The following is a 22,717-nucleotide window of genomic DNA, read 5'->3' as shown; positions in this document are numbered from 1 at the left end:
ATTTGGTTTGTTTTTCTTCCTTCATCAGTGTTACACCTTTACAAGTGGTATCGCTACCTCTGTGTGTGTGTGTGTGTGTGTGTGTGTGTGTGTGTGTGTGTGAGAGCGAATATGCGCCTGAGCAGCATGAATGTTGTAATAGTTTGTACTGTGTTAGTATTGACAAATGTTCCTATATTCCTTCAAGGGGCACAGCAGTTGGTAGAGCTTTAAGCTCTTTCTTGGAGAACTGCAGTGTGGGTTTGGGTATCCAGATCACCCAAGTAGATAACTGAAGCCTACATTCAGGACATAGAAGGACAAGGATGATGCAGAATGAGTTCATCACTACAACAAATACTAAAACCTTTGTATTTATAAACTGACAGGATCTTCAGTGAATTTAAAACATTTATTTAAAACATAATGTTAAGCATATTTCTGACAAAATGCATACCCAACAGTTCAAATGTATAAAACAAACCCCATCAGTATAAAGATTGACATTATAAAAGTTCAGTTTAGTCAAGTGCCATATCTGGGTGTCATTTTTCTTTTTTACAAAAATCTGATTATAAAAATCTAAATTTTCTTTTTACTATCCATCAAGAATATGCTTAATAAAAACAGGTGAAAAAATTATTCAGTGACAGTGTGTGTGTGTGTGTGTGTTAAATATAGAGAATACAGAATACAGAAAATATAGAGATATTTTTACAGTGCATTTGTGTATTAACAATTTTATGTTTGCAGGCCTATATCTGTTTGGGAGTATGTATAATACAAACAGTGCTCTCTAAGCCGCTGATGGAATTGATTTGCAGATTTGTAGAATTCAGAGTGAGCAATCTTTTCCCTTTTCCAGGACTGACTTGAGATTCTTCTCATTCCCCCAGAGTTGAGTTTTGTAGAGTTTTTTTTCAAGCTGAGAGCAATGCAATGCTGATCAGAAAGACTTCCACCTTATTGCTGAGAGGATACAGTGGATGAAGTAGAAGAGTGTGGCAGTGTAGGAGAAAACCTGCAGACCAATGTGAAAAGACGCCAAATTAATTCCCCCCAAAAAGCCAGATATAGTCAATGGTAGGTAGAATTTTCTATTAACAAACACAGACTTCTCAGGCTTGTTAACTTTTCAGGATAAAGTTGGTAATGCTAAGTGTCTCTTCTTAACACAAATAACTTTATTCCAACATTATTTTGTTGAGAAGTTTACAGGAACAATCTGTTGAACATCAATGAATATAACTTTTATATAACGTGTTACACACTAAACGCACTACTAAACAAACTAAATGTAGGCCTCCTAGTTTTAATTATGTAATATTAAAATAAGCTTTTCCATAACTTAGTTTGCATTTTCAATAATTATCAATCTTAATGAGTTAAAGTGTTTGTGTGTGTGAGAGAGAGAGAGATGCTGGGGTTCTTACCACTGCTGCGATGTCGATCTGATAGTACTTGAAGTTGGTGCCATCTTTCATATCGAGGGTCACCTTGGCGAGAGGAACTGAGGCACTCAGGTAGAACAGAGCAGCCAGAAAGTGATACACAAAGTCCTGCACACAAAGGAGGTATATGTAAAGTATATAGTAAAAACAATATATGTTTGTGATCTTTGTAAAGACTTAAAAACTAGGCTTAGAAGAAGCACATACACCTTAGTGATTTCGATCTCTAATCTTCATCAAGGCTCTCCACAAACACAAGAAAAGATGAACCCCAAACCTAACCTGAATCACACTGTTACAAGGTGTCAGGTGTCTTGTTACAAGGTGTCGTTAGAAGGTGTCGTTAGATCAGACATCGCTTAAACGTCAGGATATTATTTTAATTACTCTTGAGAAATCTATCTTGAAAAAAGAGCTGTTTCAGACCAGAGTTTCTATCTGATTTGTGTTGAGCAAAATGATTGTTAAAAAACTGAAAACATGAAATTAAATATCGCTGTCATCACTATTTTAAAGGCCTCAAGACATGGCATCAGTTTTGGTGTATCCAGCTGAATTCCTATCAACAATAATTCTTTGCGGTCACTGACTGACCAGAGCAACCAAGCCAGCTCATAATCTCATTGTGTTCCAGATGCTGCTGTGAGTCAGCTGGACCTTGTCATATGCTGAAACGGGGCCTTATCTAACAGTTCTTCCCAAAAGCAAGTGACCACCCACAACTCCAGACAGATTTCACCTGGTCTTAAACAATTGGTTTATGTTCTCTTTCTTCCCATTCCATTTAGCTTTAAAAACATTTGTTTTAACATGTGTATGTATGTATATTTTACCATGTACAATGTACATGCATACACTATGTAGCGTTCACACTCACACAGAGAGATGAATGGCATGGTGGGGTTAGTTCTTACCACAGTGCATAAAAAAAACAATATGATACGTTTGTGACGATGCACACATTGCAGCTATTTCGATCTCTTTTCCTCATTTACATTCATTCATTTAGCAGGCACTTTGCATTCAAATGTCAATTCTATTACAAGGGACTACATTGTCCCTGGAGCAACTTGGGGTTAAGTGCCTTGCTCAAGTCTGCTCAACAGTGGAAGCCAGGAATTGAACTCACAACTTTTCAGGCTACTGCATGTAAGCCCAGCTTCTTAACCACTACGCTACCACTGCATCAAGTCAATGAATGCTCTTGTGTTAGTTCTTACCGCCGTGGCCCACCCCCCACTGTTCTTGTGCCCTCCACAGGCGAAGATGACGAGCCAGAGGAAGGTCATGACGAAACAGAAGACGGAGACGAACATCACCCAGCCCAGGGGATTCTCTGGCTTCACGTGTGTGGAGGCTACCAGGATCCACACCAAACCCCCAAACACCTGCCATTGCACACACACACACACACACACACACACACACACACACACACACACACACACACACAACACAGGCTGAGGACTCTGCCAGCATAGCTCAAGCATTCATTTTAAACAGCAACACAGATGCTCTGCAGAGAACATTATGCCACTGGTGTAGTGGAGCCTGTCAGACAGTTGTATGGAGACCTCACATAAACCCATCCTCCCTGAGCAGCGGCTGCAGGAAAACCTATATGCTGTGAACACATGATCCCAAACCTGCTCTAAATGTCCATCTGTTTCCCGTGGGAGAAGGAGAATTATTCGCTGAGGCACTACTAATCAGCCATCCAACCACACCCTTTTCTCTCCTCTCATAACTATGGTCAATGATCTAGCTGCTGCCTTGCAAAGCCTGAGTGTGTGTAATGCCACAATGATAACCAAGAAGTCTTGAAACAGTACTGTTTACATACTGCTAGGTAGACAACTGAAACTCCTCACACTTCTGATTTTTTTAAAAATGATTGAATGTTATAATCCAACCAATTGAATATTTAGCCATAGGATTGAATGACCCAAAGCCACAGTCCCATTATTAAGCGATCCTATTATGCTAGCCTACTTAACCCGAGTGTGAAATACACCTGTGCACCTCAGAGGCAACAGGGCGAGTCCAGCAGAATCATATTCCCATGCAGGTTAAATGAAGTTAACTGAAACTGCCGATTGACCGATTGATTGAGATAGGCCTAATGCAACCATATTCACCAATGCCAACAATGTGCTATGTGACTTATTATTTTGTGTGCAAATGGACCATGAACATATGGCACAAGCCCTCTTACACCATATTCACTTAAAAAAACATTCAAACATTCTTACAGAGAATGTCTAATGGTTTAAGCAAAAACGAAAACGTATACAATTATCTTTCTATGCACTCACCAGTTCAGGTAAATAGAATATATCTGGTGCCGTGGTGCAAATCCCCAGGCCACTGGGCAAATTCCCCATCGACTGAGCTGTGGCAGCTGCCATGACCGCTGTCTCCTCTGTCCGCTATCTGAGTGGACTAACGGAGCCACAGGTGCGTCTTTTCAGCAGAGTGAAGGACTTGAAAAACCTGCCTTAACATTACGGTCCCTTCCACCGGACACACCCCGTAAATAACAGCTCCTCGACCTACCTTCTTGGTGTGATCTTATGTACAGAGAACTATTTGAAACGTCCGCTAACTTTTCGTTTGTTTGTTTTGTAGCCAGGAAGGTGCGTTTGTTGTGGCAATACCTTATGAATTTTTGAGATGGGACAGTTACCTCATCCAAGACTGTCGCCTTCACGCATGCACGCATGGTGTCATTCACATACATACTCACAAGCACACTGCCACGGTGCCACTCGCTCGCACAGGTGCACGCATACAGACATACTCATACAGAGACTATAGCGACAAATTTCATTTTTATTTTGAAAAAAAAGTACATTTGACGTTTGATTACATCTTAAGTTACATTTTACATCATCACGTCAAGAGTGGCAAGTAACCATTCTTTTACGCCACATTCCTGAGGAGTGTGAATTTATTTACGTACATTCAAAATGCGAACCTATAGAATTACTTATATGGAATTAATTATATGAAGATGATTTCATATCTAACTACAATGATTAGTTATGTAAGCAGTTTATTTGACTTTTCAGGGTCACTTCAGATTTATGTTCAGTTCTGTTGCTGACAGATAGGTACAGAAAAAGTAAAGAGAAACCTCTGACTGTTGTGTCCTTTTTTTTTTTTTTTTCATATTTTCCCATGTTAGCACCTGTCACAAATATAATCTTAGCCAGCCAATGATAGCCAGCGCTGCATTACGCGTGAACCTTTAAGGGGTAGTCTCTGTTGCCATGATGATTGTTGTTGTTGTTGACTGTGTTGTTATTGATGTGTGACTGTTATTTGTTGCTAGCTGCTGTTGGTTTGAGGCAACGGGTTTGTTTTTTCTGGTAATCTGTTGTTTTCCTTCAGGAAGTTTTCCACCGCAGGGCCGACAAAACTGTGTGGATGACATACAGCAGCGTGGCAACAAAGGCCATGACCTGAAAATACAGCATTGAGGTGAGGGGGGACATTCACTTACACACACACACACACACACACACACACACACACACACACACACACACACACAGACACACACATGCAGAGAGAGAGACACACACACACACACACACACACACACACACAGAGAAAGAGAGAGACACACACACACACACACACACACACACAAAGACATAGCAACATACTCAACTTAAATGTGCATTATCACTACATCAGTCATAAAGAGAAACATCTAGCAGAAGACTGTAATCAATGATCTCACCACAGCAGCAACGTTTAGCTTGTATTCATTTGTGGACGAAAGAGCTTGTAACCCGATGGTCAAAAAGGCCTGGATCACTGCTGCACTCAGATAGAAAAGAGCAGCAATGGCATGATATGCAGTGTCCTAGGAAGGAGAGAAGAGAAAGGGATGCAGGTCAATCTTGCCGCTATTACTGCAGTCTTTTGTCCTTTGGCACGTAATTAGTTATTTTACCATAAAAATAATTCTTAAATCGTTTAAAAACCGTGGCGCGACTGGCTGGGGCACCTGCACCGTATGCAGGTGACCTGGGCTCGAATCCCGCCCGTGGTCCTTTCCGGATCCCACCCCGACTCTCTCGCCCACTCGCTTCCTGTCATTCTACACTGTGTTGTCATTAAAGGCATAAAAAGGCCAAAACAATATACTTTAAAAAAAAATAATTTTGATGCCACACTAATTTCAACTAAGGAAAATGGAGTTGCCAATGCGCACCCAGAACGACTGCACTGTCACTAATGTTGTTGTTGTCGTGGTAGGAGCATGGCCCTTTTCATCGGTTTTGGGTATCCACTCAGTGCCAAATGGATACCCAGTATGTTGTGTATGTATGAAAAGGGGGCCGTGCACTCTTAAAAAGAATGTGTTGAAAATAATACAATTTGAGTTGTTTTTAACACATCTCTATGTCCAGATAGGGACAAGATTAGTGAACACACAGAGCACACAGTGAACAGAAGCACACATTAACCCAGAGCAGTGAGCTGCCTTGCTACGGCGGCGCTCGGGGAGCAGTGAGAGGTTAGGTGCCTTGCTCAAGGGCACTTCAGCCGTTCCTACTGGTCGGTGATCGAACCGGCAACCCTCTGGTTCCAATGTATCTCTGAGCTGTGCTGTAAATCCCAGTGATACAGTAGAAGTGCCTGATAAATGATTTTGCCTGAGCATAGAGTGCGTGTCTTACCAAGCCTGGCCACATGCCGCCCTTGTTGCATCCAAATAGAAAGATGAGGAGCCAGATGGTTGTGAAGACGAAGCAGAAGACAGAGACAGACATCACCCAGGCTTGGGGGTTCGCAGTAACAGAGAGAAGATTTGTGGATGCCACCAGGATCCATACAAGTCCGCCAATTATCTGGGGAGAGAGAGAGAGAGACAGAGAGAGGAAGAGGAAGAGAGATTGAGAGAGGATGTTTTGTCAGATGTAACACAGTCACTGATGTAGCAGTAGCAGTACACCATTATTAACTTCCACACAGATGCCCCCCCCCCCCACACCACCCTATTTGACTCTGCTTTGGTGGCCAAATTGTTTTGGCTATATTTCATTTAATTTCAACATTACATCTGTGTTCAGGCAAGACTTCTAATGCTCATTGGTAAATCAGTAGCAGATCTGTAATTTTTGTTATCAATGTAAGTTTATGGGTATTTTAGGTGTTTAGGTGCCGCACCTGGCCACCCCTTAAAAAATTCCTAGAACCGCTACTGCTTCCACGAACAAGCATCAACTGTTTGAGTGGCTGTATTACCATAAATTAGCAGTCAAACAAGTCTAGCAGCTTTGATGTGTAAGTTGCATTCAGATCAAGTTAAACCAGTTTTTTTTGTCCATAATGAAATACACACAATACAGTGGTTGTTACTTATACACACATTTGCTAATACATTTTCCACCCTTATTGCTGGCAGTTGGTCTTCAAACATCTTCAAAATGACAATAATGATAAACATCCATACTCTAAAAACTTGACATTTTTGTCAGATGACAGGGAAACCCACCATAATGCAACCACATGTGTTCACGTGTACAGTAAGCCCATGTGCATGTGTAGGGCACGACCTGAGAGTCCAGACTCTACCCTGGACAAACAGTTAATTGTAAAGCAGGATTTTCTTTTGATGCAATGATACAGCACAAACCTCATGAGAACACATTGAAACCAGCAGACTGAGCAAACAATGTTATCATCCAGCCTCTTTCAATGCCCTTTCAGTGAACTGAACATATTCAACACCACCTGGTTTATCCGTGAATGATAAGCTAAAAAATTACCAAATATTATTGAAAATGTATTTCATCAGTCTCTTAAGTAATACCTTACGGTAACCACAAAATGACACACATAACAGGGAGGCCACATTAAGGAGGCCTGTAAAACATAACGTGCACAGTTTTGTCCACAAAGAAAATATTTCAGCTCAAACATACAGGCTTGATTGGAGGTGTGGAGCAATCAATCCTATGTGTGTTGCCCTCTCAGAACTATTATGAGATTCAGTGCCCCATTCAAAATCCTAACATGAGCTGATCTGGCACCAAAGTTATTCTAATTAATTTGCTTTTAATAAGACATTAGTATGTGTGAGTACTGAGTATATTTGCCCTGCACCTACATGTTTTTTTTACTTCCTTGAGTTAGATGAGGCAATATCAAACAAAACAAATGAAGAAAGGGCAATAGGATAAATTAATTTTCCTTGTGATCATGTAAGGATGTGGGTATATCACCTCATTGTACTTTATAAGTTATGCCTTTTTGCTAGCCTGGGTTTTCCCATGCTGCCTTGCACGCGATTTTATTTCACGCTGCTAGGCAGCCTGGATTCCATGGACTTCGTTTTACACCTCAACGAAGGAACCAATCACAGAACGGAGGGGGGACAGCAAGACGATGACGACACACTGAAGCGGTTATGAGCTACGTACAGACGCATTTGAAAGACATTCGTAGCGCCCAATAAACGGCTCTGGGCATTCGTAAACAACATTTCAAATATGAGAAAATGATCTTGTAGTTCCCAGACCCCATCTCAATGAGATGAGGTCTGACGTTAGCTCGGCTACCTTTTTGCCATGCCAGGAATCGAACTGAGTACCTAACAAAGACCTCAGAGTGGTTACATATGGTACATCAATAAAACACATTTCCACATTTTAAATGTTTCTTGTCTTTAAAAAATCATCATTAAACTGTGAGCATTTCTAGTCCCATGTTTTAAGAGGAGGTGTGTTTTTCACCAGCATGATTTCCTCCTGTTCAGAGAGTAATTAAAACAGTGAGAAAACTAAGTCTAATTGTGCCACTGAAATACATGAAATGACTCCAAACCACTAGTGGGGCAGAAGCCTACCATTTAACAACCAACCCATATCCTTCTTTTGTCTACACCACTTAAACCTTTAACTCAACATCACACAACCTATCAGACCATTTTTTACAAAAGCAGTACACACACACACATACACACACACACACACACACACACACACACACACGCACAAACACACACACAACACAACACACTCCACTTCCCACCTTGCTCTCTGGCGCGTGAAACCCATTTTGAACCTAGTCCAAGCTGCCATCAGACAAAGCATTTAATCATTTAATTTATCAGCCAGTCAGAGATTGGCAGATGTCCATGGCAAAACAGGAGCACCAGCCTTATCAGAAAGCCCGTCTGTACTTACAAGCTCAGGGATGAAGAGGATGTCAGGCATGGTGGTGAACACTGCACATCCTTTAGGCAAGTAGTTGCCAGTCACAGATGAAGCCATAGTCCCCAAAGTGAATGCTGGTTGATCTAGCTGAAGAGTGTGAATCAGTGAATTATGGTTAGGTTCAACACAGCCTTTTCTTAAGTAGGAATTCTATAGTGTGTGTGTGTGTATGTATTTACATGTGTGTGAGAGAGAGAGAGCAAGAGTGTTAGATGTGTTAGTAAGCTTGTGTGATGCACGCAATATAATCTAAAGTGAGGATGTTTCTGTCCTGCTCTGTGCGTTTTTATAGTACACACCCAACTCATTTTTTTACCTTGCACGCCCTTTATTCCCACCTTTCATTTCAATGTTACGATGTGTTCTCTGGCATAGGGGCCTATTGTGTAAAAGCAGGAGTGTTTTAATGAGATGTTTTCATGCGAGTCATATGAAAATCTGAATGATGAGTGACATGCCTATGTGTGTGTCTGTGTGTGTGTGTGTGGGGGGGGGGGGGTCTGAGTGTGAGAGATCAGGTCACCAAAGTCAAATCAACCACCTAAGTGTATAGGAAGAGGGAGAGGTAGGGCAATGTTTAACAGACCAACTTACACTCTGACAAGACACCACCCAACCCCAGAAGGACCTAGGAGTGTGTTTAGCTTAGCTTAGCTATTAACCTAGCAACACCCTGTTCTACTCCAAGGTTCATAATCACCCCCTTTCACACAATATTTTCACCTGACATTCTTAGCCGAAGTGATTAGCTTTAATCTGTACTCTTTACTTTACTCAGTGAAATGAGTTTGTGGGTCAGTGACAGATAAGGGTTGGTAAGATGAGAAAATTAAAAATATGTTTAAACCTTTAAAACAAAACATGCCTGAGGTTTGCTAAAGTGTATACTTTGTATTTCTGTTGTATTCATATTATTTAATATGACGTGTATGCTATTTTTTAACAAAAGTTAGAAGTAACAGCCTGTTCAATTGTCAAATGGTGTAACCACAAAAATGACAAATATCTAATATTTCACACCTCCTAGAGTTCATGCAATTGCTCTCATGAAATTATTAGTTTATTTTGTAATATCCTATGAGAATGTTTTATTATATTTATTTCTAAATTTAAATTATACGGGTTTTTCATCGTACTGAGCAAGACCATATGCTGTAAACATCTTGTTTTCTGTCTATTCTTTGACCATTTGAGTAAAAATGGTTTAAACAACCATTATTACAGTAAAGTAGAGTATTAAATCATTATCCATGTTCATTTTATTGTACATTATTAGTATTTTAGACAAAATACTGGTTACACCAATTGACATAAATCGGTTACACCAATTGACCATAAAACGTTTATAGCAATAGGACAAGAAATTGACACAGAAAATAGGCAATAGGCAATTACCGACATAAGGTGTGGTCTGGCACATGATCTAAAAATCGCTATCTTATACCATCCAAAAAGCATTATGCCACTGACCAAGAAAAGCCTGGTCTATAGCGAAAGGCGAGATGTAAGCAGCAATTCCTCTGCAGAATAAATGTCCTTAGGTTATTTATTCAGTCATTCGAACATTATAGGGGGAAGTTTTGCTTTTTTCAGGCTATGTTTTTGCTGGTAACTCATTGTCAGTCAATATTGAAAGTAATTAACTGTGTATAACTGTTTTGTCGTTGACTATGACACCACAGTGAAGTTAGTTTCACTTTGCCTATATGTTCAATTAATAGACAAGTGCAGATGTGTGTAGCCTATACTCTACTCGGTTTTAGTAAAGAATGGCTTAGTGGAATACCTGTTCCATACGGTCTTGCGTACAAGCAGATTCCTTCAAATACACAGCTGACTATCAAAATACTGATGCGCTGTTTGAAGTTGCCCTGCTTGCTGTTAAAGGGAATGACAGATGTCCTCCTCATTGGTTTAAAGGATGTTAAGCCCAAAATACACCCATGACTGATTAAGAAACATAAGAGCCACCTTTTTGCGCCAGGCACCTGACGTTTGATAACAAAACCACTCCGAATGTGGACTGGACAAACCCCTAAATGTATTTATGCTATTCGCTAGTGACCATGCATTTTATATTGCTAAATTAGGGCCCAAAGTGTGTGTGATAGAGAATAAGAGTGAGTGAAAGAGTGGGTATGATAATTTCTTAACAACCAACCAACAGCAGGATCTGCGTTCACATGCACTCTGTGGCGAGACAAGTTTTTCTTGCTTGTAAGTGGCATCCATTGGGGGACAAGAGATACATTTTATATATAATAAATGTATTTATATTATTTATTTATAATTTGAACATACTGTTTACATACATCATAATAAAATATTAAAAAATAATTATGGAAGTTTAAATTTAAAATGAAAAGCTTTGACATTTCAAAAATCGATTAAATTGCAATCTAATTAAACCCTTTTAAAGCTATTGTTTATGCTAAACAGTTAGTCACTATTTAAATTATAAAAATAATATAATTGGCACCTAAAATTACATACTCTTGGCCCTGAATCTGATCAAACTGGTCTCAAACAGAAAAGAGTCAAATGGTGTAACCGGTTACACCATTTGACATTTCTATTTAAAAGCAAAATTTGCAGGCATTATTATGGACAACTATGTACACACTTCACCTTTAAGTGAATATTTAAACACAGTTTTTACATTAAATTGAATATTTTATGATTATTATGATTTATAAAAGATTTTAAAAGGTCATACCATTTGACATGTAACCTAAGCTTGCCTGGCCATGGCCTAAAAACACTATTATGTTACTTTAAGAGAGTTGCTAACCTTGACTCATAGCAGTTGGGGTCTTGAAGGGTCCTTCTCTATGACATAATTTCCTGTCACATGATTCTCTGACATAATACATACAAAATTGCTCCTTAAATGGTGGTTACACCACTTGACATTTTAAGTGGTTGATGTGACAGACACGATTCCCCATATTAATTCAAACATTCAGAACAATGGGGTTTCATTACTTGTATTAAATATAGAAATGTTCTTGTGTAAGATCATGCCAGATTATTTTAGAAGGGATTTTGGAGAGAATTTCGAATTTTTTTCAGCAAGTGTAATTATTTGGTTCATGTTTTTGTGGTTACACCGTGTGTGTGTGTGTGTTTTGTGTGTGTGTGTGTGTGAGAGAGAGAGAGAGAGAGAGAGGAGGGGTGCATGTATGTACAGTTAAGAACAAAATTATTCATACCCCTGACAAATATTGATTTCATGTTGATTGTCTCTTTATCAATATGTTTGTTCTGACTAGAAATGACACTGTCACATGCCAAAAGGTTGCAAGACAATGTGGGACCAACATGGAATAAAAAAAGAAGCGTTTTCATCTTTTTTGAACATTTTTATGTTGTGTTGTTATGTCATGGTATGACACTCTCAAAGTAAACGGTAATGCTAAAGCAAGAGGCTACACTAAGATCCTGGAGGAAAAGATCAGGTAGTGTGCCGAGAGACCTGCCCCAGTAGGCGTCATTGGACCATTAAAGCATACAATGATCCAAAACATACAGCCAAACAAGGCAAGAAATGGTTAAGAGAACAATGTCAACATTTTAGAGTGACCCAGCCAGAGTCTAGACCTCAATCCATCAAAAAAGTGAGCACAAGGCAAGAGTGATGGCTCTACAATCATTGTGGAGACATGGAGAGGCTTGGAAGTTATTATAAGAACCATTTTGAGAGCTTTTATGGCAGTAATGACGTTTCCATTGATTATTTAAAAAGGGTATGAATAATTTTGGACACGCCCTTTGTCATAAAAATGTTAAAAAAGATGAATGTTTATTCCATGTTTCTATCACATTATATTACAACCTTTTGGCATGTGACAGTGTCATTTTCAGTTAGAACAAACATTGGTTAAGAGAAAATCAACATTAAATCAATATTTGCCAGAGGTATAATTTTGTTCTTAACTGTATTTTATGCCAGTGCACTGTAAAAAATGACACAGTAGGAATGCATGAAAAAAATGAGGCAACTTATTACACGTGAAAATATTAGGGAAAAATATAACCCTATTATTTTTAAGAATATAGACTTTAAAATATCATGGAAATTTACTTAAATTATTCATGTATACAAAAACAAATTCTGTAAAATATCTCAATGCAATTAAGCATATTGAAAATAAATCAAGGAAATTTCCCTGATTTTTTCTGGTTAATATCGCATGGTAAAATCACGTGTAATATAGTTGCCTCACTTATTTTGAGCAGTTATGCATGTTTTAAATAAGTCTATTACTATACATGTTAAAGGATGTGGTGTATATACAGAATTAGAGAGTCAGTATTTCATTTAACAGCATTTATTCAGTGTAAATTAAACCTGGACGTTGAGAAAAAAAAAATAGCTTGGGCATTTAAAAAAAACATTTAAAAATATTCAGATGACTGACAGAGATATAACAAACATATCATCTTCATCAACATCTACACAAAATCCTCCAACTCTCCGCAAAAAAGCAAGCCAAACTGAGTAATCCTGGGACAAAGGGGCCTTGGTCAGACAGGTAACCAAGGACCCAATGGTGACTATGAATGAGATCCAGAGTTCCTTTAAGAAGATGAGAGAAGTGTAAAGAAGGACAAACATCAGTTCAAAATTGTTTTTACACAACAATTCTACTACCAAATTTAGGTTTTTCTTGTCACGCTGCAGGCAAGTTGTGTGAGAGGCTATATGTGCACAATAATGCTTCTACTTTGTTTTTTCACATTACAAAACAAAACATACCCATGCATTTCAACAATGTGGCTGACCAGGATATGATGCCGTCTTGTGCAGTGTGTCAAGGTGCTCAATCTCTTATACTCCTCCATTGTTTCCTCTCCCCCTGAACTCTTCTCCAGAACCTCCTGGACCATCTATGGGTAAAAGAGAAACAATAACGGTGATACACTTGTAAAAAGAAAACTTACCTGCACCCTCTAAAAACACAGGAGATGTATTAAAGTGTAACTCAAGAGTACAAACAACCTAGGGTATATTTATGGTAGTGTGGTAGCAAAATTGTGTTAATTGGTGGAGTTTTGAGCAAGACCGCAACACTGAATGGGCATAGGCTACAGTGAAAGCTAAGGGGGCAGCAAGCATGTTGAAAAAACAAACGCTATTTTAAACCACTGGCAGTGCTCAAAATATGATTACACTTGGTAGTGTGGTGAGGGTCTCTACAGACAAACTAAAGTGTTATAAACTTTTGAAAGTGTACAGGGAGATTATAACAAGACCTGTATCCGAAGGAAGAAAATTGCTTAGATTCGTGTTCCGTTAACGTCAAATGAGCGGGCGCGTTCAATCTTGCAGCACTGGATCTGCAAGCAGATCTGGCTGAATCTAAAAAACATGCCTTACGTTCAGCCAGTAGTGTAGTGCTGCAAGATTGAATGTGCCCGTTGATTTGACACCGGAACACGAAGCCAGGCTTCCGCATTTGGAGGACAGACAAGGATTTCTCCTAGTGAGATTTTAATTTTAAATGCTCACCCATTTGGCCTTTTCTGCTGCATCCCCTATGGCAGAGGTGTTCTCTCCTGCACCAGGAGATTGATGTTCCTTCGTTTGAAGAGGACCTCTCCATATCACTTAATCTTAAAGGGTTGCTTTAAGAATTTAAGAAATTCAGTTTCCAATTTTAGTTAATTTAATTCAACTAAAGGGTTTTACCTCACCCACTGGCCAAGTGATCTGATATCAGATGCATGCAAACATGGATTTTAAATGTATTAGCTAAGCTCACATCAAACCTTACCTTCTTCAATAAAACTTTCATAAGAAAAACCAGGCTGCAGTTTGAGGTACTTTTTTAGTCCATGGTACTGGACCTTGATGAGCATTTTGCCAACCCTGTTAAAACAAACAAAATCCATAATTATATAAACACAAGAACCACAATTGACTATCAGCAGTATATCAACTAACTTAACTAGCAAAGGACTTCCAAAATTCATTCTGACATCATTTACCATGTAGGCTACCAAATGTTTTAACCGCAGACAAACAGAAGTGTTTGTGTTCAAATATGTTAACATAATCGCTAAATAACCCAAATAAAACTTAACTAATATCAATACTATTACTGAGAATGGACAATGCACCTAACCTTAACCAACAACACTAACAGTTACCTTACACCACGTGTATGCTACAAATGCCTAAAAGAATGCCCTGGTGGTCTCAGCTAACGTTAGCTACGAGCAAAATATATATAACCCGAATTAAAAGCAAATAGTGTTCAGTTCAATCAAACGTCAATTAGTTGACAGACTGCTTTAATTAGTCAGTCAACAGATCCCTTAGTGCCAGACAAGCATTTGACACCACACTAGATCGCTTAGAACAGTGGAATCCTGGCTAACTAATGTTAACCAGCTACGTTAGCAGCTAGCATGTTAGCTATTCCCTCAGTGGCTATTAAAATTACAACCATCTTTTCAAATTCGTTACAAAAAGATTAAGACGTCGTCGACTCCAATAATATATTAATGTCAGTTTAGAGTGTCCCAAGTATTATAAATGATTATAAACTTGGCCATTCAAATTGATAAGGCTATAATATAACCTACCGAAGTTAAGGTTAGCTTGCTGGTTAGTTTACCAACCATCTGAGTAGCAGCTAGCTTCTACAGCTAACGTTAGCGACCTTGCTACTGTTAAGCTAACTTCACCAATATTTCCTAGTAGGTCAAACACGTTGGTATGAAAATATATACCTGTGATGTGACATTACTTAATTCACCTTTGGCTAAGCCCCGCCCCCCTTAGTTACTGTTGCTACGTCCGACAACTTCTGGGCTCTAGTTTTCTGACTGGTTATCGTAAGACTATCAACAACATGGCTTATGCTGTGACAGCTCTTCCTGCTGAACTTTTGTCAAAGTTTTATAAAGCAGCAAATAAAGTGTCCGATAGGAGTAGACAAAAAGGTCTGCAATATGCGTTCGAAGGCTATATTCAGGACATACAGGTGAAACGCAAAGAACAAGGCATCCAAATAGAGGCAAAAGCATACCGGTCACAGTCAAAAAATGAACCACCGCATATCCTACTAATCGAGACGGAGGCTGGGACTGACAATATCAAGGAGCAACACTGTTCATGCAAAGCTGGGTACGTCTCTATTCACTTCTAAAATCGTTATTACGAAGCAAACGGACTAACGTTACGCACGTATACGTTGTATTTATTCAGCATGTGCTAGCGTATCAACAACCGGTAGACTATTCAACTTAAACTGTAACTTAAGGTGATGTTATGGTTAGCTCCACAGGGTTTTGCGCGCACATCATTGGGCTTATCCATTCCCTGGATCTCTGCAAGGCACAACACATAAACGCTGTGCCAGTTCAGTCCTCCACAAGCTTACCCCAACAATGGCATAAGCCAAGAGGTGCTAAAGTAGCACCACAGCCTGTGACAGCAGTCGTTGTGGCCAGGGCCAAGACAGAGCGAAAACGGAGACCCATCTTCTGCCAATACCGCAATGACAGGTGAGTCACAGCTATGTTGATTTTTAACACCATGTAGGCTGGCTATCCCATTGTGTCCCTCCACCATAAGCAACTTATTTGTATGTAGCCTATGTGTTTGAGAGCACATGACATACGCAGAAATGTATTTTGTATTTCAGATTACTTGACATACGTAGAAATGTGTGACTTTTCCATCTCACAGGGCCATCTCTGAGGTAACAGATCAGGATTTGTTGTTATTGAGACAGCTGACAGGGACACCTATGAGCTACATAGCAAGCAAACCCCCGATAGATGTAGTGATAGGTCAGGAGAAGTACCCTCTTGGAAGTGGCTTGAGCTACCAGGTAAAGCAGATTATGTAAAACTGTTAAAGATAATGACTAATTTCTTATCATTTGTAGGAAGACATTTTATTGCAGTCACATAGCCAACATACATTTGATTTAATTTTCAATAACAACACAATAATTGATTTATCATGTTAAAAAAAAACATTCAAATTCAGGAGCTTAACTGTGTGTAGACAGATCATTGTGCTGTATCCTATGCTTTTATAATGTTCGGCTGGAAATTGGACAGCATACAGACCACAAACCATATCTGATTTATGTTTCCAAGTCTGACATTAGGGATCCGTCCAGAAACCATTTTAAATTTCTTCACTTTGGCTATGGCTCTTTCTACATGTACTCGGTGTTTGGCTATTTTCTTTGTCATCTCAATGTCTGTAGCTGGCATCTGACTATTTGATTTGGCAAAGGGGGGAATGTTCAAATTAAGCCCAAGCTCCTTTACCTCCTTCTCAATAAGAAAACCCTTATCCACCATGAGCCCATCACCTGCCTTAAGATAGCCACACTGAAGCAGACCTTTCAGTAAATCTTTGATCCCACATTGTCTAAATAGCTCTTGGTCTGAGATTGATCCTGTGTAAAGTGTGGATACAAAGATAATGGCACCACGAGGATCACAGGCAATAAGACATTTAAGTGTGTTGGCAGATTTGTAGTTTGAGTAAGTCTGACTTTGAAGTAACAGTGATGTTGGTTTTTCTGTCTTAATCTCTGTACCATCAAGAATAGCAAATGTTGTTGGGAACTCTGCTCTGTAGTTGTCAGGCATGTTTTGTGTTATTGTGTCCCTGTGTGGCCAAATAGACATGTTGCCTAGCCTACCATACATGAAATCAATCCATGAATTGAATAAAGTGCTAACAGTTCGTTCTGGAATTTGAAATTTGAAGGCCAGCTCTTTCAGATCAAAGTTTTGCCTCAGCTTCATAAGCACAAGTAGGAACTGTTGTCTTAAAGGCATGAGGTTGATTTGCTGATCTACTCTGTGGTATGTCACAGGGCTAAGTGTTTGTGTATCTGTTGCAGTACTGGGTATCCTAAAAAAAGCACACAGCTTGTTGAACTCATCATAACTAAAACCTGTGCTGTACTTAAAGTACTCAGGCACATTGCAGTTAGATATAGTCTCCGGTGTGAGTTGGTAATGAGCTTGAGTGGGTGTGGTGTGGGTGAGTGAGTGAGATGAGTGAGTTTGAATCTCTTCCCTCAGCAAGGCATTTTCTTTTTCTTTATCGGCAAGTTGCCTCTTTAATTGATTTATTTCTTCTTGGTCCTCTGTGCGATCCTGGTGTGGATCCTCTGTGGGAATCTGGTCTGTGGGAATCTGGTCTGCTGTGTGAATCTGGTTTTCTGTGTAAAAACACAACAATGACATTAATAAAATGAGGCCTAGTAAAAAAAAATAAAAAAAACAAGAAACATAATGTAAATAATACATGTTTTTTTCCCCCTTCAATGCATACAGCTCCCACTATTGGACAACACTTCACAAGCATCCTCCCAATCAAACTCCAGTGACTTCCCAGCATTCCCTTTGCCACCACAGCCAGGCTCTTTCTGTACTGTCCTTAATGAAGTGCAGATGGAAAGGTTCAGTACCATAGTAGTCTCAAAGGCTGAGGCAGAGGCACTTGAGAAAAACACCAGACAGCAGAGTAGCAACAACATCTGGCATCATGTCCGCTCTATCCGCCTAACCTCATCGTCCTTCAAAAGAATATTCTCTAGAAGAGCTGACTTTGAACAACTTGCCATCATCATGCAGAGGAAGAAGAAGAGCATCATGACAAAAGCCATGAAGAGAGGCCTGGAGCTTGAGCCAGCCGCTGCAGCCCAGTATGCGGTCATCACTGGTAATGATGTGCAAGTGTGTGGGTTTGTCATCAACCCTAACGCCCCCTATTTGGGTACATCCCCTGACAGAAGGGTTCAGAGTGATGAGAGTGAGACCTATGGACTACTCGAAATTAAATGTCCAATGAAAATCAGCTACACCGATTGCCAGTACCTTAAAAAGGGTAGCGATGACACCTACAGGCTCAATCGTACACACGAATATTACTTCCAAATCATGGGACAATTGGGGATAACTGGGATGCCATGGTGTGACCTTTTTGTGTCATGTGAAAGTGACTATCACCTGGAGCGAATTTGTTTTGATCCCGAGATGTGGAGGAAAATAAAAGATAAACTTGACTGGTACTTTTTTGAGCACTTTCTCCCTACAATGTGCAATGACAGTCCACAACAGTCACATGAACTGTAGCCTACCTGTTTCAATGACGATGGACAACTCCTCTGATGTGGTGTCCTGCACTGATGAGCCTGATACTGTGGAGATGCCTCTGTAAATAGATAGATACATACAAATAAATACATATGTAAAATCGATTAAAGTGTTTGATATTATTCTGATACTGTGTTGTGGCTGTAATATGTTTTCTGTGATTGAATTATATAAATATACCTCTTACCTCTTAGTTGGCAGTCTTCGACTTTTGACTGCACTTCCTCCACCAGGAATAGCAGGGACTGGATTTGGGGATTCGGGACTTGGTTCTCCATTAACAAAATGCTGAAATAGTGATGTAAAATATTGTTGGACTGTGGCAACACGGTGGCGGTAGTCACCTTAAAAACTACCACAGCGTATCTATAACATTAACGTTAGGTGTTTGTAACTTTAATAACGAAGTTAGCTAGCTGCTAACATCCAGCCGCTAGTCAAAGAAAACAATCCTGATTTACGTGATAGCTAAGCTATCCCTAAACTTGCTTGCTTGCTAGCACATTGATTCTTCAATAATTAGGTTAGAGAACCGAAATCATAACCTAACACAGCATAAAATTGTCTAACTAGTATATCATATAACTTCACAGTAAGATTAAAAGCAAAATTTACCTTAGAGCACACAAAAGTGTGCTTGTTGATCCTCGAGGGGTTTAGCTGACTGTGAGGACGTCCACACAGTTTAATCCAAAGACGACACTTGTCAGGATTTGACTTCGGTTTTGGGAAGGGGAAAAAACGGACACCCCCATCCAACCTTTCTGGGAAACGCGTATCTGTATTACAAATGCCCCAGGCACAACGTTTAACCATATTTTTGATCAAAATACCTGCCGAGACCGAAAATATGAGACGCCTGCGTTAAAGTCAATGGAGCGATGTGAAAAAGTGTCGGACCTCTATGGGAGCTCGTTGTTGGCTGCGCTGTGATTGGTCAATCTACATTCTAGGGTGTGGCTTAGCCAAAGGTGAATTGTATATTTGTAGTAGTTTTCATGCTAGCTTTCACAAGTAGCAGGAACAAAATACTTGACCTTTTACTATTCCATGCTGAACTTCAATGGCGTCAGTCTTTGAGGCATTCTTTTCAAAATCTCAACTGAAGGGCGTTTTTCAGATGTTCAAAATATTTGAGGAAAAGGCTGCACATTTATCAGCGAGAAATTGTGCAACTTCCCACAATTCTTTTAGGGAACATTTTCTCTGAATATTTTTCTCGCAAATGTAGTTGATTTATTTGGGGGAAAACATAATAGTTATTTTTTTAAGGCGACTGCTTCAAGAAATTAAAGCAATTCATTCATTCATTTTTACAGTGTGTGTAGCTATTACATTGACCTGTGCCAGGCAACAGTTGCTAACTAAGGATGACCACCTCCATGTTTTTGCAATGTTTTGGTTAAAGGAACACGCCACCCAAAATCAGTAGTGATATATGTTCTTACCGTAACTTTCACGAGTTGAGTCGTACCTCTCCCGCGTCGGTAGGTGCACTCAAACGCTCTGTCGCGCGGCGCGAATGTGTTAGCATGTTGCTATGCTAGCGGGCTCTGCCGTGGCCGTAGAGAGAGGCACATAGCAGTATTCAAACACCTCCACGTTTTACCTACTTAAATACAGTTGCACGAGTAGTTGATGAAAAATGTTAGGGCACACAACATGAAACGTGACGATTTTCCAAGCGAATAAACATGAGAACTACAATGTGTGGCGCAATAGCACTTGGGAGTACTTCGACCTAGCGTGGTAATATTATTAACACCTAATTGTAGATCCTATCCACCACAGAGTTTAGAATCCATGCTGGATCGACCCTCAGCCTCTTCCTCCCCTCTGAGCGAAAGAGGCACACACACTAGAGATGCGCTGATGGGCTATTATTTCAACCATAACTGCATAGCAAAACGTATCATCCATCAGCCATCCATCAGCACCAAAGTTTGTTGACCAATTTTCAAAACGGCACCTGCCCACCATCCGCTGGTTGTTTTAATGTAGGCTATATGGGTGATGCAGCGCTGCTGACGTGAGGCTATAGAAAGCCCTTGCCTGTTCTAGAAAGACTGATCTAATGCAGCAAATATATTAAAAGGCAAAAGTCGTACATTGGCTAGGCCTATCCCCAGCATATCAGCAGCAAACTCAGTCTCTGTCGCGCAAAACAGTCTCCAAAAAAAACGCACATCGGCCTGTTGCCTATTCTGCCAGCTTGTGACAATATATCGTCCAAAATGCTTGATTGCATTGCATTCTCCACATTTTTAGCTACATTTTCATGTACCACATCAGCATTTTTGTTCAGTGAATCTTTTGTAAATTGCTTTACAATTACCGTCGGGCCCTTGTCAGCAGACTTCGGCTTGCCTCTTGCCATATTCACTCCTTGTCTTCCGATGTCATTTCTGAGTCATCTACAGATGTTCACCTCCCTAAATAGAACCAACTTCAACCTGTGTTATATCCTAGATGAGACTGCCTGGGTTATTTTGTTTAGATATTAGCCTATATATAAAACACATAATTGTAGCCTACCATTCAGGGAATAGGCATTTAAAAGAGAGACAGAGAGTGATATGACTAAGAAATGACATCGGGCGATGGCAGCGAGATGTTCAGAACGTAAGAGCTAAAACTTCTACAAACTCACTAACATCCACAGCGGAAAAAGAAGGTAAGAGAAATAGTCGGAAAACTTAGATGTGTAAGGCAAGCAAGCAAGTTTGGCGGTTGTTACTAAAAATGTGAACATGCACGTTGCATTGTTGTGCGGTGGACTTTCAGAATGAATGGAGTCGGAGTTTCTTTAATATCGAGGCGTCATATTTGTCCGATGGCCTGCTAGGCTCTAAAATGAATTGCGATGTCTGTCTGAAAAAGACGCGCTCGCAGTCAAAATGAATGGGAGTCTTCAGAACAGGCTTGTCAGTCAACCTGACATAACAGTGTGTAAAGTAGCCTATAATGTGAATGACTTGTTATTTTATCAAGGATTTCTTTCTTTTTGCAAAAAATAAAGTACAATAGGCATTAATTAGTAGGCCAGGAGCATGCTGAAATTATGTGGAAAATTGCGTTTTTTATTACAATGATAAAATTGTAAAAGGACGTGACCGAAGCTGATGCAAGCCAGGCAATAGGCCCGACGGTAATTGTAAAGCAATTTACAAAAGATTCACTGAACAAAAATGCTGATGTGGTACATGAAAATGTAGCTAAAAATGTGGAGAATGCAATGCAATCAAGCATTTTGGACGATATATTGTCACAAGCTGGCAGAATAGGCAACAGGCCGATGTGCGTTTTATTTGGAGACTGTTTTGCGCGACAGAGACTGAGTTTGCTGCTGATATTCTGGGGATAGGCCTAGCCAATGTACGACTTTTGCCTTTTAATATATTTGCTGCATTAGATCAGTCTTTCTAGAACAGGCAAGGGCTTTCTAGCCTCACGTCAGCAGCGCTGCATCACCCATATAGCCTACATTAAAACAACCAGAGGATGGTGGGCAGGGTTTTGAAAATTGGTCAACAAACTTTGGTGCTGATGGATGGCTGATGGATGATAAGTTTTGCTATGCAGTTATGGTTGAAATAATAGCCCATCAGCGCATCTCTAGTGTGTGTGCCTCTCTCACTCAGAGGGGAGAGAGAGGCTGAGGGTCGATCCAGCATGGATTCTAAACTCTGTGGTGGATAGGATCTACAATTAGGTGTTAATAATATTACCACGCTAGGTCGAAGTACTCCCAAGTGCTATTGCGCCACACATTGTAGTTCTCATGTTTATTCGCTTGGAAAATCGTCACATTTCATGTTGTGTGCCCTAACATTTTTCATCAACTACTCGTGCAACTGTATTTAAGTAGGTAAAAGGTGGAGGTGTTTGAATACTGCTATGTGCCTCTCTCTA

At 39.9% G+C, this 22,717-nt stretch overlaps 2 protein-coding genes and 2 long non-coding RNA genes across 4 annotated transcripts; 1 reads left to right on the top strand and 3 right to left on the bottom strand.

The window, feature by feature from the left end:
• Positions 1 to 377: 377 nt before the first annotated feature.
• LOC143124261 (myelin and lymphocyte protein-like) lies at positions 378 to 4,028 on the bottom strand. The gene is made up of 4 exons (XM_076285678.1): positions 3,746 to 4,028; positions 2,651 to 2,818; positions 1,413 to 1,538; positions 378 to 1,000 (listed from the first exon to the last, which is right to left on the bottom strand). Exons 1-4 carry the CDS (start codon positions 3,836 to 3,838, stop codon positions 926 to 928), a joined length of 462 nt encoding a protein of 153 aa, XP_076141793.1. The 5' UTR covers positions 3,839 to 4,028; the 3' UTR covers positions 378 to 925.
• Positions 4,029 to 4,242: 214 nt separating this feature from the next.
• LOC143124263 (myelin and lymphocyte protein-like) lies at positions 4,243 to 8,912 on the bottom strand. The gene is made up of 4 exons (XM_076285679.1): positions 8,636 to 8,912; positions 6,125 to 6,295; positions 5,179 to 5,304; positions 4,243 to 4,894 (listed from the first exon to the last, which is right to left on the bottom strand). Exons 1-4 carry the CDS (start codon positions 8,720 to 8,722, stop codon positions 4,820 to 4,822), a joined length of 459 nt encoding a protein of 152 aa, XP_076141794.1. The 5' UTR covers positions 8,723 to 8,912; the 3' UTR covers positions 4,243 to 4,819.
• Positions 8,913 to 15,427: 6,515 nt separating this feature from the next.
• LOC143123756 (uncharacterized) lies at positions 15,428 to 18,072 on the top strand. The gene is made up of 3 exons (XR_012986884.1): positions 15,428 to 15,800; positions 15,953 to 16,180; positions 17,984 to 18,072. It is a non-coding gene; the product is annotated as an uncharacterized LOC143123756 (long non-coding RNA).
• Positions 16,640 to 19,538, bottom strand: LOC143123757 (uncharacterized). The gene is made up of 4 exons (XR_012986885.1): positions 19,421 to 19,538; positions 18,993 to 19,093; positions 18,790 to 18,863; positions 16,640 to 17,868 (listed from the first exon to the last, which is right to left on the bottom strand). It is a non-coding gene; the product is annotated as an uncharacterized LOC143123757 (long non-coding RNA).
• Between the last annotated feature and the right edge of the window lie 3,179 nt (positions 19,539 to 22,717).

This window comes from Alosa pseudoharengus, unplaced genomic scaffold (assembly GCF_046254945.1).
Source record: "Alosa pseudoharengus isolate Yale_2024_CS ecotype anadromous, Long Island Sound unplaced genomic scaffold, YU_APseudo_1.1 YU_APseudo_1.1_scf_15, whole genome shotgun sequence".
Taxonomy (NCBI): Eukaryota; Metazoa; Chordata; class Actinopteri; order Clupeiformes; family Clupeidae; genus Alosa; species Alosa pseudoharengus.
Note: the sequence above shows the minus strand (reverse complement) of the source record. Positions and strands in the feature narration are given on the sequence as shown.